Source organism: Podarcis raffonei, chromosome Z, assembly GCF_027172205.1.
Source record: "Podarcis raffonei isolate rPodRaf1 chromosome Z, rPodRaf1.pri, whole genome shotgun sequence".
In the NCBI taxonomy this organism is placed as follows: domain Eukaryota; kingdom Metazoa; phylum Chordata; class Lepidosauria; order Squamata; family Lacertidae; genus Podarcis; species Podarcis raffonei.
The window spans coordinates 12,979,353-12,998,229 of record NC_070621.1 but is presented as its reverse complement, the minus strand read 5'-3'; the positions used below and the strand labels follow the sequence as shown (position 1 = coordinate 12,998,229).

The following is an 18,877-nucleotide window of genomic DNA, read 5'->3' as shown; positions in this document are numbered from 1 at the left end:
CTACGTAATTTTAAACTGGATTTTGTGGTTTTATGGGGGGTGAGGGGAGAGGGCTGTTTAGGTCATAATAAACATTACTTCACTTGCTTCAAAATGTGGCCCCTCTGGATTTGGGGTCCCCTCCTGCTTGTGCTGCTGAGTGAGGACTTGGACCTCCACCCCAAAGTCCCACTGTAGCAGCACTGCTGGCCCTATATTCTGTCGTGGTCCTTAGTGGAGGGCGGGAGACCCACAACATTCAAGCGTGGTCTCCTTCATGGTACAGCCAGTGAAAGCTGCACCCTGCAGTTCTCCTGGCTTTGGGTCATTGGTCCTGTCTGTTGCCTCCTAGATTGACAAACTGAACTGCCAGTTGGCTGAAAGGCAGGTGTGCCTAAGCGTAAGAGAGGAGCTTGTGCAGAGCCTCCAGGAAAGTAGTTCACCACAGGTAGGGGCCATCATGTCAGCTGGTCTATATCTCTTTCCTCTTCCCCAAATTGGGAGGCAGGCTGGCTGGGGTGGTGTGTGCATAGAATCATAGAATTGTAGAGTCAGAAGGGATCCAGATGGTCATCTGCTCCAACCTCTTGCAAAGCAAGTATCTCAACCAAAGCATCCATGACAGATGACTGTCCATCCTTTGCTTTAAAACCTCCAAGGAAGAAGAATCCACCACTTTCCAAAGGAGTTCGTTCTACTGCTGAACAGCTCTTACTGTCAGAAAGTTCTTCCTGATGTTTAGTTGGAAACTCCTTTATTGAATCCATTGGTTCAGATCCTACATTCCAGAGCAGGAGAAAACAAGTTTGCTCTGTCTTCCATGTGACAGCCCTTTAGATATTTGAAGATGTCTATCATATCACCTCTCGGTCTCCTCTTAGCCACGCTAAATATACCCAACTTCCTCAACCATTCCTCATAAGGCTTGGTTTCCAAACCTTTGATCATCTTGGTCACCCTCCTCTACACACATTCCAGTTTGTCAATATCCTTCTTAAATTAAGGTACACAAGAACTGGACACAGCACTTCAGGTGTGGTTTGACCCAGACAAAATATAGCGGTACTATGACTTCCCTTGACCTGGACACTATACTTCTGTTGATGCAGCCTAGAATAGCATTAGCTTTTTTTCCTGCTGCATCTCACTGTTGACTCAAGTTGAGCTTGTGCTCCGATAAGACCCTTAGGGCCTTTTCACACATACTTCTAGTAAGCCAGGTGTCTCCCTTATTTTTTTATTTAAAGATTTTCTTGGTTTACAAAAGTACATGCATTGTCTCTTTTTTCAGGTTGTACAGGTCTTTCTTACAAATCAGTTACATTTGTTGTGAGACATTTGTGTGGAGTACAGTATAAGGTTGGGGAAGAAGATGGGGGAGAGGAGGGGTGGGGTGGTGAGGCTTATATTATTTTGTATAGTGTTTGTGTGGGAGTTCGTGTCAGTGTCAACTGGGTAGGTTCTCTTTCTATTTGTTTATTACATTTCCTTGGTAGTGAGTGGTATTGGGGGGGCAGGGTGTGGTTGGTTGTCTGTGGTTGTCTGCAGTGGGGTTTGTTGGCATTTATGGGGAGGGGAGGGTTTGTTGGGTCAGATAAGCCAGATTGATTCATATGCTATCAGTGGATTCTTATCATTGTCTCATTGGGCTGTGTATGGGATAAAGGGGAGCCATACTGGGGTGAAGGCGTCCTCTTCTATTTGCCCCCTGTCAGTTTCAGTTTTTTGGATAGCTTTTCTAGTAAGGCTGTTTCCCATACAATTTGATACTATTGGCCCATGTTTACTCCTGACAGGTCTCTCCAGTGTCTGGCTATGAGGCTTCTGGCTGCTGAGAGTAGGTGGGTTATAAGTTCTGTATAATGTGAGTGGACATTATGATCTTGGAAGATATTCAGTAGGTCAGTTCTTGGGTGAGTTCTAATACCTGTTTAGTTATTTTGCATATCTCTTGTAGGACTGCTGTCCAGAAGGGTTGGATTTTAGGGCATTCCCGTCACATGTGGAGGTATGTGCCTAAGGAGGTGCAGCTTCTTCAGCATCTTGGTGAGGTTCCTGGGTGTATCAGCACTAGTTTCCATGGTGTTAAGTACCACCTGTAGGTGAGTTTCAGAGTGAGTTCCCTTCTTTTGGCTGATATGGACTTAAAGGGAGGTTTATGTTGAGCTCCCATTGTTCTTTGATTGCGTCAAGAGGGGTTGTGGGATTTTAGACCAGTATTTTGTATATTGTGGATACCATCCCTTTGCCATGTCCCTCTGCTCTTGGGAGGTGGTTTTCGAAGGTGGTCAAGGGCCTAGTGGCTGCTTATTTAACTGCTGGGTTGTTTAAGAGGGCATGTATTTGGTGATGTGTTAGCCAAGGTATTTGGGTGTCTCCTAGTTTGTCTTGTATTTCTTGTGTTGGTATGGGTTTGTTGTTTTTGTAGAAGTCTTTTAAACAGTGTAGGCCTTTGGTTTGCCAAGTTTTCATCTGGATGTTTTGTGCTGCATGTTGGAATAGTAGGTTAGTGCAGATGGGGATAATCTGCCTAGTTTGTTTTAGAGAAATGGGTATGCTGTTGCAAGGATGTTTTTGATTGAGTCTCTCTCCAAGTGAACCCATTTTTTTGCCTTGTCTTCTAGAATATGCAGGATTATGTGGCATAGATGGTTGGTGATGTAATTTGATTCTGTGTTGGGGATTCCCCATCCTCCTCCTGAGGAGGGGAGGTGCAGGTATTTGGGGCTTATTCTTGGCTATTTGTGTGAGAAAATAAACAAGTGTAGTTTTTTCTGCCACTTCTGAAGTTGGGTTGGGGGAATCCAGATTGGGAGGGTTTGGAATAAATAGGTTAGTTTTGGGAAGGTGATCATTTTGATTAGGGGTAGGCAACCTAAGACCCGGGGGCCGGATGTGGCTCAATCGCCTTCTCAATCCGGCCAATGGACGGTCCGGGAATCAGCGTATTTTTACATGAGTAGAATGCGTCCTTTTATTTAAAATGCATCTCTGGGTTATTTGTGGGGCATAGGAATTTGTTTTGTTTTGTTTTTCAAAATATATTCTGGCCCACCACATGGTCTGAGGGACGGTGGACCGGCCCATGGCTGAAAAAGGTTGCTGACCCCTGATTTTGATCATTGCTATTTTGTCTGAGAGGGTGAAACTGGTGTTGTTCCATTTCCTCAATTCTCTGTTGAATTGTCGCCACAGCTACTTGTAATTGTAGAGGTATAGTTTGTTGAGGTCTTTGGTTATTTAAACCCCTAGGTTCAAATGCAGCAGAATTTTATCTTTGTAATGTAGTTGAATTCCTTTTGGGTATGCGGGTGGGAGGTGGTAGTGTTGAAGCACATAGCCTCAGATTTTGCAAAGTTTACTTGTAGGGCCAACACCATTGTGAATGTGCTGAGTTCTTTACTTAGGGTGGTTGCTTTGTTTATGGGGTCTGGTGTTATGACCAGCAGGTTGTCTGCTAAGAGCCTTAGTTTGTAGGTTTTACCTTTTCTTTCCATACCCTTGGTATCTGGGGCTGCTCACAGTAGGATTGTTAGGGTTTCCAGGACCAGGATGAATAGGAAGGGAGACAGTGGGCGTCCTTCTTTAGAGCCTCTTCAGATTGCTATAGTATTGGAGTCCATATTGTTAATTCTGCATTTTGCTGAGGTTTGGGAGTACATTTGTTTGAGGGTTTGTAGGAAGTTGGTGCCAAATTTCATGTTAGTTAATACTGCTAATAGCTATTTCCATTCTAAGCAATCAAAGGCTTTAAGGGTGTCTAGGGACATGTCTAGGGATGTCAGTAGGAGTTTGATCGTTTTGCTGTGTTCTATCAGATTCAGTAGTTTCCTAATGGGGTTTGTTATGTTGCGACTAGGGGCAAAACCTGCTTGGTCCAGGACGATAAGTTTGCATAAGAAGATTTTTAGGCTTTTAGCCAGGATTGATGTGAATATCTTGTAGTCTTGGTTTATCAATGAGATTGGGTGGTATGATTCTATTTTGAGGCTATCTTTGAGTGGTTTTGGGATAGAGACTATTTTCGAAGAGGTCCAGGTTTTGGGGATGGGGGCTCCTTTTATGATTTCGCTAAATGTTGGTGGCTGTGTGCTGTGTTGTGTCAGTTGTTACAATGAGGCGAAAGGGGAAGCCCCATTGGTACTTGATTCCTGCTTGTTTGGATACATGGTTGTAGGTTTTTTCTTCGGTTTAGGGTCTCTTGCGATATAGCCTGAAAGGCCAGGATGGGGCCTTCTCCATATCCGAGAATGGTTGTGTTTCTGAAGTTATTCCATATTTCTTCTTTCTTTTTGTAGCAGGTAAAGCACACAATGATGTCTCATGGAGGGGTGTTGGTTTTCGGCATGGGTCTTAGAGCGCTGTGTGCCCTTTCCAGATCATCTACTTTGAGATTCAGGTTTGGGATTGTGGGTTTTAGCCAGCGTACAATGAGATTGGCCAGTTTTTTGTCCTTCATTTTCTTTGGGAAATTGCAGAAGTGGCTATTGCAGCGTCTACTGCAATCTTCAAGGGCTTTTAGTTTAATTCTCGCTTCCATGCTTTATTTTTCTTGGCGGCAATCCGTATCAGCTAATTTATTTTTCAGACATGTGTTTTCCTTTCAGAATTGCTCTACAGTACTTGTTTGAGTTGCATCTGGTTTTTCTTTTCTAGAGTGGAGATGGTGCCAGTGGGGGTCTCCACTTTAGAGGTCAGGTCGCTGATTATCGTCTTCAGGGGAGTAACTGTGTTCTTCAACAGTTCTGCTAGATTCAGTTCCATTTCCCTCAGGTCCCTTTTGTTGTTGGGCAGTTGTCATCATGGGGGGAATGTTGAGACTTCCTTGTCATTCGGCATCTCCTTGGTTAGTGCCATCTTGATTGTCTTGGTGGCCTTCGTCTGGGATGTGCGCTGTGTTCTGTTGAAGTGGGGGGATGTTGTGGTTCGGTGTTTTGGTGGTAGTGGTTGTTGGCTGCTGTAGAATTATAGAGTTGTACAGGCGTTGTGATTGGTGGCTTTCTTCCCTGGTTGTTGCATTGGGCACCCCTGGTCTCTCCCCCCCCCCCCGATTGTGGCAGTAGCGGTGGCGCAGGGACCAGCCAGGCAGCGTAGTTGGTGCTGGTGGCCCTCAAGAGCTCTGTGCGGCCTTGGCGCTTGCCATCTTGTCTCGACAGAAGTCCCAGGTGTCTCCCGTCTTGTACTTGTGCATCTGGTTATTCCCGCCTAAGTGCAGAAGCTTCCACTTGTACTTATCGAAATTCATTTTGTTAGTTTGGTCCCAGTTCCCCAATCTGTTAAAGTCACTTTGAATCCTGTCTTCTGTGGCAATAGCGACCCCTCACAGTTTAGTGTGACATGCAGATTTGATGAGCATCCCCTCAATTCCTTCATCCAAGTCATTTATAAAGACACTGAAAAACAACAACAGGTCCAGGACAGAACACTGCAGCACCCCACTTGTCACTTTTTTCCAGGGTGTTGAAGAACCATTAGGGAACACCCATTGGGTTCAGTAATTTGTTTATGAGTTTGAGGTGTCAGAAACCCAAGACAAGTATTATTTATTTTATTTTATTTATTTACTTCCTTAATATCCCACCTTTTCTCCAAGGAGCTCAAGGTGGCGTACATGATTCTCCCCTTCCTTGTTTCATCTCCATAAGAACCCTGTGAGGTAGATTATTTTGAGAGGCAGTGACTGGCCCAAGATGACCTAGCTAGCTTCATGGCCAAGTGAGGATTTGAACCCTAGTCTCACAGGTCCTAGCCCAACACTCTACCTGCTACACCACATTGGCTTTCAAAGAAGGCTCTCTGTGTTTTCTTTGTAGGTGAAAGATCTAGAACAGGCACTACAGCTTGCTAACAAGACAGCAGCAAAAAGCAAAGAAGAGATGGAAGAGAGAGAGCTGCAGATCCAAAAGCTGGTGAGTTTAGTGTGGCCTAGCTTTTGGCAGTGCTTTTCAGGATGTGAGCGGGGAGGAAAATACTTACAATAGCCCAGTGTTCCTACTTGACTTGAGAGCTTCAGTAGAGACACGTGAGCAAGGCATGCCTGGAGTCACTATAATGCATCCTTAGGCAACTCCAAGATCTTGTTCCCCCTATATGCCCACCCACCCACTCTGATCTGTGGAACTGGAACTGTTAGCGGGCACCACATAATCTGCATTTGAAGGAAAACGATCTTGTAGTGTGGCAGCGCCCACACTTTTGAACTCCCTGCCCACTGATGTCAGACAGGTGCCTTCATTCAAATCTTTTTGACACCTGCTAAAAACCGTTTTGTCAAGGCAAACCTATCCTAGACATGTAGTATATTGATATGTGTTTTAATCTGCTTTTTAGCTTATTGCTGATTTTGATTGTCTTTTGAAGGTTTTAGTTCCCCCGGCCTGATGATTTCATTGTTTTATTCATATTGTAAAATGTTTTGAGCATTGCTTTTTTATAATCAAATGGTATAAATTTTGTGAAGTAATAAATAAACTACCAGGACCCCCATCAGATGTCTGCCCTAGATTCCCCGTTTAGATTATTTTCACCAGCACTTTCATATTCCACCATGCCCAGAGTGATGCATTGTGGGAAATGAAAATGGCACCTCCTGGATTGCAGTGCTGCTGCTACTACTGCTGCCTCCCAGTTTGTAAGTGCTCCAGGCCCACTCATGTAAGAAGAGGCCCATCAGAGGGTTGGGGTTTTTTGCTTTGTTTTTGCCATTCCTGCATCCTGTTTGAGTTGCAGAGAAGGGCATTGTGGGTTTTTCAGTTTGCTTGTTTTTCCTAAGGTCCTAGCCCTGAAGAATATAGGGGAGAATCCGGAAGTGTTTTGCAGGCTTTTCTCATCCCAAGCTTTCTAGGAGACTGGTTTCCTATTTATTTCTCAAGCTTCACAATAACATTCCCCTGACACAGGGAACCTGTGGCCCTCCATATTTTAAATCACAAATCCCATCATTCCTGACTATTGGCTGTGCCGGCCCATGACTGATGAGTGTTGGGAGTCTGACAACATCTGGAGAACCACAGGCTTCACACCCATTCCCTCCATTCCTCACTCTCTGCCGTTTTGGTTCTGACCGAAACAATTTACAGATCTAAAAACAGACCTGGAAATAATTTCAGAATCAAGCATGTGAATGGGAGTAAGCCAATTGAATTAACATATATAGATATATGCTAAGACATATTCATATAATTTTATTTCATCACACTTTCCTCTGCTTAACCTGTTCTGAACACATGCAGAGTTGATGGAGTTTCAATACTAGATTCTTCCCCCACCCCACTCTCTCACTCTGTCCTTTCTTAGCAGCAAACAGATCTGCAGCTGGAGAGAATCCAGGCGCAGGAAGGCCTCTACGCTGTGCAGCACCAGTGCACAGAGCAGGTTGGGAGGCTGCTGGAGCAGATGGCAACCCTGGAAGCTGACCAGAAGACAGAAAGGATGGCTGCGCATCAGACGATGGTGAGTCCTGCTCTCCTTTTCAGAGCAACTGTCCATCTTCTCTAGCCACTTCTGTTCTTTTCTTTAATAAGATTTTATTAAAGCTTTTCATAATACAATACAATAAAAAAAAGAAAGAGAAAGAAAGATGCAAATCCATCTTTCAAAGGTAGATCTTAACTCTTGTCTCACACAAAAAGGGGCGGACCCTCACCTAGGCGCTTCCTTTTCTTCTCCCAACCTCCCTCCCTGGGAGATGTTCCTTTCTTTTCCTCACACACTGGGTCCATCAGCTTCATGTGTGTACAGTAGAGGACATTAAAAAAAACAACAACCCAGAAGCAAGAGGAAAGGAAAGAAAAAGAAACAGAAACAGGAATATAAAAATAACAAAAGAATGAAGAAAGTTTTTTTTTTTTAAGGAAAGAAAGAGAAATAAAAAGGGCTTCCAATTCTCCATCTGTATCTCTCTCTCTCTCTCTCTATATATATATATATATATCAAAATATTCCAAGTATTCATTCTAGGTTGGTACCCAGCTGTTTCTCCTCCTGCTAGGCGATATTTTCCGAGCCTGGATCAACAGTAGTCTTCCTCCAGTCCAGCATAACTTTACCTCCAGTGCTGAGAAAGAATAAATGTTTGATCTTTATTCCTACATGAGTCCAATGTTTTGTTCTGTTTTTCATTTAGAGCCAACTGGAAAAAGAAAACGAAGAACTGAAAGGCAGATGCAAAGACTTGGAAAGTTCCTTAAGGAAGCAAGAATCTGAATTGGGAAGGCTAAAGGTATCTGTGCTCTTAACAGTCATATCCATCCAGCCTGTTGGAAACTGGTATCCTGCCTTTTTTGGGTTAAGCAAAAGCTATGCTGCTAGTGCAGCAGAGAAGAGAGGGACCCCTACCTAAATGTGCTAGCTTTGACAGCCAGTTCAGTCAACTTGCAGGTGTTTTAATGGGTTTTGTTTTGCAAATGTTGCTAGCAGATTGTTGCAACGGCTGCCTCTGTGGGCCGGCATCCTTATAAACCTGGGGTGGGGAGCTGTGGAGCATGGGTCTGAAAGCTGAATGCAGCCCTCAAGTCTGCTCTGTCTGGCCCTCAGGACTGACCCCAGGCCTCACTCCTCACTGCCCCACTTTGCCCCCTTTCAAATATTATTGCTGTGTAAGTGAGGGGGTTTTGTTTGTTGATATAGCAGCTCAGGAGTAAAGGGTTAACTTCCCTCTCCCCAGCAGCATTGCCTATCAATACCAGTTCCTTGGAAAAACTAAAATACTTTTTTCAAGCATTTGAAGGGATGAGGGGGAGAAAGAGATGTGTGTGTGTTTTAAGTGTGGCTACACCTGCTGGTGATTTAGGCCCTGCCCACCACTGGCATGCAGCCCTCAGAGGGTGGGCAAAAGGTAATGTGACCTTGAAGGTCAGAATAGTAGTCCACCTTGAACTGAGATTTCTTCTTTCTGTTTCTATCGTCTTCCTTTGATTAAAATGGACTTTGATTGCATCCAGTTACTTAGAGCAGGCCCATTAAAATTGATGGACATGACTTAACTGGGGTCTATTCTAGACCCCGCGGGTGGCGCTGTAGTCTAAACCACTGAGCTGCTTGGGCTTGCCGATCAGAAGGTCTTACAGTTCGAATCTGTGTGACGGAGCTCCTGTTGCTCTGCCCCTGTTTCTGCCAACCTAGCAATTTGAAAGCATACCAGTGCAGGTAGATAAATAGGTACCACTGTGGTGGGAAGGTAAACAGTGTTTCCATGCACTCTGGCACTCGTCATGGTGTTCTGTGCACCAGTAGCGGTAAAGTCATACTGGCCACATGACCCGGAAAGCTGTCAGGCTTCCTCGGCCTGAAAGGCAAAATGAGCGCCACACCCCATAGTCACCTTTGACTGGACTTAACTGTCAAGGGGTCATTTACCTTTACCTTTTTTTGAGTATAACTTGGCTGGATACAACTCTTTGCCTTCCCTTCGTTTGGGATTTGGTAGTTTGCCAAGGGAGAGTAGGCTAGAATTGTGGTTGGGAAGGTGGCCTTTTCCACACTACAGTGCATGGGTTTAGGGAGTTTACTCTCGTTCTGAGTCCTCCATTCTCTAACCCCAGGATTTTTACTGCTTTGCAGGCAGAATTGAGCAGTAGCGCTGAAACCACCCAAGTCCTGGAGGAGACGCGAGGGCAAAGGGAGCATCAACTGCAGCAGGAGGTGGGCTCACTCCTTTGGCACCCACTGTGGGTGTAGTTGGCTTTGTCTTCAGGATTGGCCACGGCGGGAGGCTGCACCTGAGCCATTCATTGTGTTGGTATTGACAGGTCAAATCAGAGCCAATGCAAATAACTTAGTTCTGGCCCACCACGAATGACTGCAAATCAGGCAGTGATAGGGGATCATTTTGGAGATGGGCAGGTGGTCTCCATAATAGCTGAGAATCTAAAATGGATGCCTCTGTCTTGACTTTACTGCCTGGGTAAAAGCTGTCTGTCATTACTTAACTGTTCATGGTAACCAGTCATTTCAGTGGCTAGGGAAAATCCCCTTCTGATAGAGTCCTCCCCCACTTCCTTGTCCTCCCCCACCTGGTCCCTGCTGTTTATGAAGTGGGAATTGTGTTTGGGCAGAGCTTTTATCCAAAGCAGTGGCTTTGGGGACCAGGGTTTGTTCTGCTATGAAGCCAGAACTTTTCACCATAGAAATCTGTCACACTTCTTCACGGAGGCTCTGGAGCGTTTTTAGCCTTTGATCCTTCTTCACCTGTTACATATTCCTCTAGCTCCAGCAGGGTGTTGGATGCTGTAGAAATTAAGTCTGGAAATGGTGGATTCTTAATCCGCAAATTTAGGAAGATACAGAAGAGGTTTGGAGGTCCAGCAAAGTTAATCAGGATTAATCAAGACAAAGAGGATTTTGAGGAGAAACAGTTTAGAGAGGGGGGAAGGTGTTCCAGATATTTGGGGATGGAGGACAGTGTAAGGGGAAGAGAGACTTGAGTGAGCTTGTGAGAGGAGTGGGGGGGAAACAGAAGAACAACCTGCTGGATCAGGCCAGTGGCCCTTCTGGTCCAGCATCCTCTTCCCTTAGTGGCCAACAGATGCCTATGGGAAATCCACAAGCAGGACCCGAGCACGAGAGACCTCCCGTGGCTTCCAGCAACTGGTATTCAGAGGCATTACTCCCTCTGGCTGTAGAGTCAGAGCACAGCCATCAGGGCCAGTAGTTAGCCCTCTCCACAGGTGTCCTGTGTTGCTTGCATCTCACCCTTGAAAGTGTGAACAGCCATTTGTCAAAAAGCATCATGTGTTGAGGTGAGGTCAGGGGAGGAGGGAAAGTTAGGTGTTTTAGATCTGAAAGCAAAGACAGGAAATAGCCACGAAAGCTCATTGTGCAAATGTTTCAGCCAGCCTGGTGCCCTCCAGATGTTTTGGACCACAACTTCCATCAGCTCAGCCAGCACATTGGCATTGAAGTCCAGAACATCTGGAGGGCCCCAGGTTGGCAAGGGCTGACATTTGTCCAGTGTCGTAATAGGTAGCATATGTTTTCTGGACACTTCTGCTTGTGCATGCTGTTACACCAGATTTTGCACAAAAAGGACACCATCTTTGGCTGCCATCCTCCTTTTCTGATATAGCATTCCAACGCCTAGTGTAAAATAGCCCTCGAGTGGGTCCAGTCTTACAATGATGTTGGATTATGATAAACATTCATTTTGGAATGTCTGAAAAGCAAGGACTGGAAGCAACATCATACCTGTCCATGGCCTTTCTTTTTCCCCCTGGTGGCTTAGCTTGTGGATCTGACTGTGCTGTTGAATGAGAAGGACCTGCTGATTGCAGAGAAAGGAGAGGCACTTCAGAAAAGGGAGGAAGAGCTGAAGCACTTAAGGCAAGGTAAGACCCAGCAAAGCTTAATTTACTAGTAGCAAGGAGGGTGATGTGGCTCTCCATGTTCTGTTGGACTCCCAACTGTCGTCAGCAGCTGCCAGTAGCTCAGGATAAATTGTAGTTCAATGGCATCTGGAGCACCACAGGTTAGAACAGTGGTCCAGAGTGGATGGAATGACTGGATCAAGTTCATCAGTTTTGTTGAATTAATTAAACTAAATAGGTTTACTTGCATTTTGAATAAATGTGCAATTAATTGTTACTGTTTTGAATTTTATTATGTTCTGTTGGAATGGCAGACTAGTACCTGGGAGGCTCAGGATCAAACCCCCATTTGGCAACGAATCTTTTGCTGGGTGATGTTGGGCTAGTCGTTTCCTCTCTCAGCCTAGGCTACCTTGCAGGGCTGTTGTGAGGATAAAATTGGGGGAACTGACTGAATGCTTCTTGGACTGAATGCTTCTTGATTAATGACTGCTTGCCACCCTCTCTTCCCTGCTTCTAAACTGGTTTCCCTTTCCTTCTAGACCACGATGCACTTCTGCTGCAGATGGACCAGTTGAAGTCCAACCTTGAGTTGTGCCAGCACCAGGCCATGGAGACAGAAGCTGCAGCAGAGAAACGGATGAGTGCTTTGCAAGAGCAGCTACAGTTCCAGCAGGAGCGCCTCTTAGTCAGCGAGAAGCAAGTAAGCAGCTTCCCCCTCCTTGGGCAGGGCGAGCCCTTAGCCTTTCTAAAAGGAACACTGTGGCTTCTCCTCTGGAATGTTCCTCTCTTCAGTGCTGGAACACTGCAGCAGTGGGGAACCTCCAGCCCATGCACCTCCCCATTTAGTCCATTGGGCAATTTCAGCCAAACCATAATGTCATTAGGGGGGAAATGGGGCATCCCCCCCCACCAGTCATGGTCTGCTGTCATCCACCTCCTACCTATCTCCTTACAACTGGGGACAGGAAGGGTGAGAACAACTCAGTGCTGGCTCCTTAGTTTTTGTGTTCCCCTGGCAGAACTCAACAAGGGTAAAGGTGGACCCTCAAAACTAGAATGCGTTGACTGTGGCTCCACCTACTGTGACAGATTTTTAAATCCCAACAGTTTCCCCCCCTTTTTTTTTAACTGACAAGTTTCCAGCCTTATGGATGCAAAGATGCACTTGAGTTTGTGGGCAATGCCTGATGAAATCTCATCAGCCAGAAGGGTTGCTATGTAAGATTTCCAAGTCCTTTATAATTCCTTAACACTTCCCATGATTGTGGAAGCAAAACACATATATGCAAAATAAACACAATTTATACAGGTTTTCAGAATTGAAAAATCACCTCATCACAGTTGCGCTGCTTCTACCTTAAGCTTTCTTTGATCTGTTTTGGAGGTGCCAGCACAGCCTTTTGACCCATATTAGCTGGTCTGCTTGTAGCTTGGTGCAGCCATTATTCCTGTAGTTTTGGTGCTTGCTTATCTCTTCTCACCCACCCTGCCCCTTCATATGTGGCCAGGAGAAAGCTACTTGTCCCAAATCTTTTCAGGATGTACATAAGCTCTCTTTTTGTTGCCTCTCTGATTTTGCTAAATCCAGCCCGTTTTTACCTCCTGCTAGGCTGCTACGTTAGAACTGACTTCTGCAGCCCTGAAAAAGCATCTGTGTCCCTCTGAAGATGGGGGAGCAGAGCCAAACGGGGAGGTGGCTGCCACTGATATTGTCCAGCTCCAGAAGGAAAACAGAGACTTGGAGCAGCAAATCGCAGAGAAGAACAAGGTGTGGGTTCAACTGTTCATAAGCCTTTCTCCTACTTTCCCCCTCCTTCCAATTGTTTCTGATATGCAGTGGTACCTTGGTTGTTGAACAGCTTGGCTCCCGAACAAATTGGCTCCTGAACGCCACAAACCCGGAAGTAAGTGTTCCGGTTTATGAACTTTTTTGGAAGCTGAACATCTGATGTGGCTTCCACAGCTTCCAATTGAGTGCAGGAAGCTCCTGCAGCCAATTGGAAGTCGTGCCTTGGTTTTTGAACAGTTCCAGGAGTCTAAGTCAAACAATACCACCACCACCCAGTTTAAAAGGCCATAAGTTGTTTAATTAGCCAAAAGCTTGGGAGAAGAAGGGTGTTTTTGCCTGGCACCTAAAGATATGTAATGAAAGTGTCAGGCAAGCCTCCCTGGGGAGAGCATCCCAAAAGTGGGGAGCCACTGTGGAAAAGGCTTGATAGTTGAGGTGAAGTGGCTTTTATTGATGGCCAGACTTGTGAACTGATGTTCTCTTCCCTACCCTTTCTCCTCTGGTAGACAATAAAGCAGCTGCAGCAGAGGATGGCAGAGCTGAAGAAAACCTTGCAGAAAGAATTGGTGAGTTCAGCTTCTGCTGAATGGCAGTCTCTGTCATTATCATAGGGACTAGTTTGGTGTGTGTCACTGTGTGTGTGTGCATGCCATGATTTTAGCATGCAAAGGGGGGGAAGTGCAGAATTTGGTGGCAGAAGCAGAATTCAGTTTCTTGAGGATGTCAGCTCTTGAATTTTATTGTAAAGACAAATTTCTAGCACTTATGGGGATGAATATATGCATGGGTAATACTACTGATGTTTTGGAAGCCTGAGTGGTGACTTGAATTTTCTCAAGTGTTGTTTGGGACTAGCTAGCATAACTGGAACAAATGATCCAAATTAGTGAGCGCTTGCTGTGAATGAGCTGCCCAGTTTGCATAATTTATGTAGGTTGCTATAGTCGCCTTTGGAGGGGGGGCAGAATTTGATAGTGTGGCATATATGCAGACCCAGCAGGGTCCGTTTGTTTCTTGCTCTCCAGAATGGCTTAGGAGGACATGAGTGTTGGATGTGGCTGCTTTGCCTGTCCCTTAAAGCTAGCACTGGTTTTTACCCTTTTCAGAAAATGCGACCCGATGGTGAGGTCCCTGAGGTCCCCACTGCTGCCTTGACTGTAACAAACAACTCCGATCTGAATGACTCCCGAGAGATAAACTTTGAATACCTTAAGCACGTTGTGCTAAAATTTATGTCCTGCCGGGAATCAGAGGTAAGAAAAACATGTTTTACTGACGGTGCCATTTTAACTTGTCCTCATCCTCCTGCCTTGCCCTCCAGTTTCCTCCCTCTTTATTTTGCTTTTGGCTGTGAATCAACATACCTCAGGTGATAAGTTCCATGTGACATACCATAAGTTCAAATTCAGAATATTTTTGAATTTTTGCCTGCCACCTTGATGAAGCATACGTACAAAATTAACCACAGTAAGCTAGTACCTCAGGGATCCCAGCTTGAAACACAGAAGTCTAATCCACTATTTTCTACTATATATTTTAGAATGTGGTTTGTCCATTTGTTCTCTATGCATTCAACCACCTCTCAAGATACTGTATTTTTCTGTGTATAACATACCCCCATGTTTAGCTTTTGGGGGGGTCACTTCCAACAATCACTCACCTGCCTGCCTGCCACTGCTAATTGCTTGCCACAGCCACTGCCGATCGCACATCTCACCGCAGCCAATTGTCTGCCCGCTCACCGCCACCAACAGCCCACCTGCCCACTTGCTGCAGCCACCAATCACCTGCCCACCTCACCACAGCTGCCAATCGCCTGCCCAATTGCTGCAGCCACAACCAATCACCAGCAGGCCTTGCTGCAGCCACCAATCACCCGCCGCCAACCTCCTGCTTGCTGCTGCCATTAATCACACGTCCCCCTTCTGCATTCATTATCCATGTATAAGACAACACCCAATTTTTGCCTAATTTTTTTTAAGCAAAAATCATTGCCTTATACACAGAAAAATACAGTACTATCTCCAAACGCAGTACAAGGGTTACTGAGGTAGAGGCAGCAGCCCTTGTCAGTGTTTGGATGCCAAATGCCATTTCGAACCAAGATGAAGGGTTGAAACATTACTTTGGTGTGACTCTGTCCATTCTTTGGCATAGATTCAGCTGCCTAACTCAGGCAATGGACTTTTTCACCACTTAGATGCCATTTTGACTCAAGATGGCAGATCAGATTAAACCTTAATAAGCATTAGCTTCCACCGCCACACACACAAATTGATTTGGGATCAGGTCATTGTTCTCCAGGTCAGGTCAGAGCCCTGGGTTGCGGGTATGTTTTTGTGTGTGCACATAGCCCCCAAACTCACAAATTACAATTTGTTTAAAAATCACATTAGTTGTTGGTTTCTTTAAACTGCCCAGCAGCACCAGGCATTTCCCACTAGCAGACACCAAGAGCGACAAGCATTTTTCTCTAGCTAGTTGGCTGTACCTCTGTGATCAAATCTGTAAGGGTTATACATAAAAATCAATTGTAACTCACCGGCTATTGCATTTCAGGCATTCCACCTGATAAAAGCCATGTCTGTGTTGCTAAACTTCTCTCAAGAGGAAGAAAACATGCTCAAGGAAACCTTGGAGTATAAGGTAAGACTTTGCTTGAACTCTTACAAGTTCACTTGGGCATCTTCCGTCACTTGATGACCCCTATATCAAGGGATAGCTTGCATGTGTGAAGCAGGCATTGTGGGTCTGTGTGCCAGAAATGGAGCTTTTGTTCCAGTCCTTCCATCACATGTGCTTTGGGAATCTTCCTTTTCAGTTTGGGTCTCAGCCACATTGCCATTAGCATTACAGGGTGCATGCATCAAGTATATTTATTTAAGCTCAGTATATATTTAAGTAAATTTAAGCTCAGGCCTTTTTCTAATTTGCTTGTGAATTGCTGCTTCTACATGGGTCACCTAGTCCTAGGCCATATCAAGGGAATGCAGCTCTTCTTTGCACTTCTATCAACTCCAAAGTTGTCTTCTTTCCACGTATTCATACATACTGTTCAGAAGTCCATGTCCTGGTGGCTCCTCTGTTCTTCCTGGCTGCTGATGGTTTCTTGCATCTGTCCTCAAAGACCTGTGCTTAATTAAGCTTGTCTGTTTTGCATTATACTGAGATTGCCTCCCTATCACTTTTCTGCATTAGCTTCACACCCCAGCCTGGCCTAGTGATGGCTTTTCAACCTATATATCTTTGTGGAAGCTTTCAGGGTATTGACTTATTGCTCCCCATTTTTGTTCTGCTGGGACTTTACAGATTTTCCACCTTCCTTTGCCCATAATGTTTAGCTGCTCAGTTAATGGTGTGCCTTTTTTTTTGTCTTGTTGTTTTCCTTCTGCCAGATGTCGTGGTTTGGGTCAAAACCATCTCCCAGGGGCAGCATCCGACCCTCCATCTCAAGTCCAAGGACTCCGTGGTCGTGAGTGCCCCCCCAAGACCCAAGGATGTGCTGCCTGCCTCCAGCTGCTTTTTTTTTTCTATGAAAAGGATCCTGCACCCACCAACTGAGGTGGTGTCTTTATTGCTGTCACCACAGTATTTTTGTACAAGAACTTTGAAAAATTGTTTACAAAGCTGTACTGTAAAAGGAGTGTCCTTTGCTGCAGCCTGACACCCCCTCTCCCTATTCCATCATTTAGTGATAACAAATGGCCCCGGCTTCTGAGGCCTTGTGGAACCCAAGCAGTTGTGATTCTGGTGGCAGGAATTAGCAGCATGGGGCAGCTTCTGTCACAAACAGAAATCCCAAGTGTTGTATGTTGAGGAACAAGTGCATGTGTCTGTGCTGCACTTACATCATTCCAGACAGTGTAGAAAACCTTGTCGGGATGGGGAGCAATTCTGCTTTCTCAGACTGATAACACCTCCCTTCTCAGCACTGCTTCACCAAGGCTGACTGAAACTGCTGGTGCATTCACACCTATGCTGCAAACAGCCCCATCTGCTTCAGCCAGGGCCAGATTTATTTTTCTTAAAGAAAAATGATTAAGTGGTCTTCACAAAGCTTCATGTACTTGCCTTACCTTTCTAGATGAACATAGCAAGTTGCAGAGCGGAAGGAGGGTGGTGGCCTCTCATTTTTAAAGTGAAAACAGTAAGGTGATGGGGTTGCTTTGAGAGAACATGTTCTGTTTCACCTCTAGCTGAATTTGCTTGCAGGGAAGGGGGCAGCTGAGAGCTGCAGGTGCATCAGCCTCTGACAACATATCCTAGCTCCATTTCAGCCGCAACACTAGCAATCCATGTTGCTTTACTTAACAGATGGGGAGCTCCTCACATAATCACAGTTAATTTTTTTTACACTACTTGAAAGTAACAGTCAGTTTGGCTCATTAGAAAGAAGAAACAAAGTACATGACCTTGCTTAAGAATTCTTTTTTCTTTAGTTATAAACCAAACAAAAAAGCCCCCCACCCCTATATTTTTATTAACCAGTCTATGCAAAGATACTGTCTATTCTGTACAGAACATCAACCATGTTAAGAGAGCAGGTTGCAATTTTAATATTGCCACTGCATATTGCTAAGCTACAGTATATTTTTGTTTACAAAGTGCTTATTAAGAAGAAAAAATCAGCCATGGTGGGGTTGGTTTTTCTTACCAAGAGCACAGCGTAAAATTTCTACTGGTTGATACTTTATTGTATTTTCCCAGAGTCACCTTTTAAAAGGTATTGTATGGAAACCCTCTTGGGCTGGAGTCTATAGTAGCCTTAGTGTTGAATTCTTGTAAGGTATCAGAGCACGAATGAGGTGTGTATATTCATTCAACGGTAGCAACCAATGCACTTTTTCTCCTTGTACAAAGAAAACACAAACCACCTTTGGAGTGTATGTAGAAAAAAGCCTTTATGGACACTTGGGAAGTCCATTCATTCTGTGTACATATGGACTGTATTATGTAATGGCTTGTAGAGTCCTAATTTGTGGTGCAATACATTTTTGATTAAAACTTGAGGCTACTTAATTATCTTCATGTTTCATGGTATATACTTAACTGGTAGCACTGGAGGTTCCAAGCCTTGCTTACGGTTGCTTAATGGAAAAGTTTTTCACTGGGCATGTGGAATTAGTTCTCTCTTCTCTTTTTAAACACAGAAGAGGCAGACTGTGTCTTCCTGAGAATGTGAACAGCCCTTCTGTCATCTGTCTCCCCATTCAGGGTTAAAAACGCCACATCACCTTTCCTGCTGTGACTGCAAAGTGCCTATTTCAACTGCACTGCTTCACTTATTACCCCTATAGTCCACTTGCAAGTCTATTGTGCAGGTTCCTGAAAAGAATGGACTCCATTCTCAGCTTCACAGTCGATACAGCACTTCACCTTCTCAATTTCAAATTAAGAATGTACTATGCTGTGTTTTCTCTAGGCTGTAATACTTTACAATACAGTAACAGGGCAAGCTTAAAGCAGGATGATAAAATCTGTCTTTTTGATAAAAAGCTGTCTTTCAGAAGTACTCTTGTCCTTAACCAACCTCTAATGGCTACATACTACCCTGCAAGAACAACGGGTCCTACTTGTGGGCTTCCTAAAGGCATCTTAGCAGCTGCTATTATGGAAACTAGCCTTTGATCTGCACTAGGAAGACTTGTACAATGTGTTATTTTGACAAAAGACTCATCTGTCTACCACCATCATTTGGGGGGAGATGGGCAACTAGTTAGCAGTGTGAGATTAGTGTCTGAATGTGGAAAATCTGGATTTTCAAACATATAAAGCAGACTACTGCTGCCTTCCACTATATCAA

At 44.8% G+C, this 18,877-nt stretch overlaps 1 protein-coding gene across 2 annotated transcripts in view; it reads left to right on the top strand.

Moving 5' to 3' along the window:
- GOLGA1 (golgin A1) overlaps window positions 1-18,098 on the top strand; it is a 41,273-nt gene extending 23,175 nt beyond the window's left edge. Inside the window, exons 13-24 of one of the 2 annotated variants that reach the window (XM_053374355.1) lie at window positions 332-427; window positions 5,793-5,888; window positions 7,276-7,431; window positions 8,105-8,200; window positions 9,541-9,621; window positions 11,201-11,303; window positions 11,825-11,985; window positions 12,895-13,053; window positions 13,581-13,640; window positions 14,181-14,327; window positions 15,634-15,720; window positions 16,470-18,098. In XM_053374355.1, the coding sequence (XP_053230330.1) occupies window positions 332-427; window positions 5,793-5,888; window positions 7,276-7,431; window positions 8,105-8,200; window positions 9,541-9,621; window positions 11,201-11,303; window positions 11,825-11,985; window positions 12,895-13,053; window positions 13,581-13,640; window positions 14,181-14,327; window positions 15,634-15,720; window positions 16,470-16,550 (1,323 nt within the window). In that variant the 3' untranslated portion in view covers window positions 16,551-18,098. The remainder of the gene's footprint in view (window positions 1-331; window positions 428-5,792; window positions 5,889-7,275; window positions 7,432-8,104; window positions 8,201-9,540; window positions 9,622-11,200; window positions 11,304-11,824; window positions 11,986-12,894; window positions 13,054-13,580; window positions 13,641-14,180; window positions 14,328-15,633; window positions 15,721-16,469) is intronic. The other variant, XM_053374354.1, reaches the window with a different exon arrangement.
- Window positions 18,099-18,877: the final 779 nt, after the last annotated feature.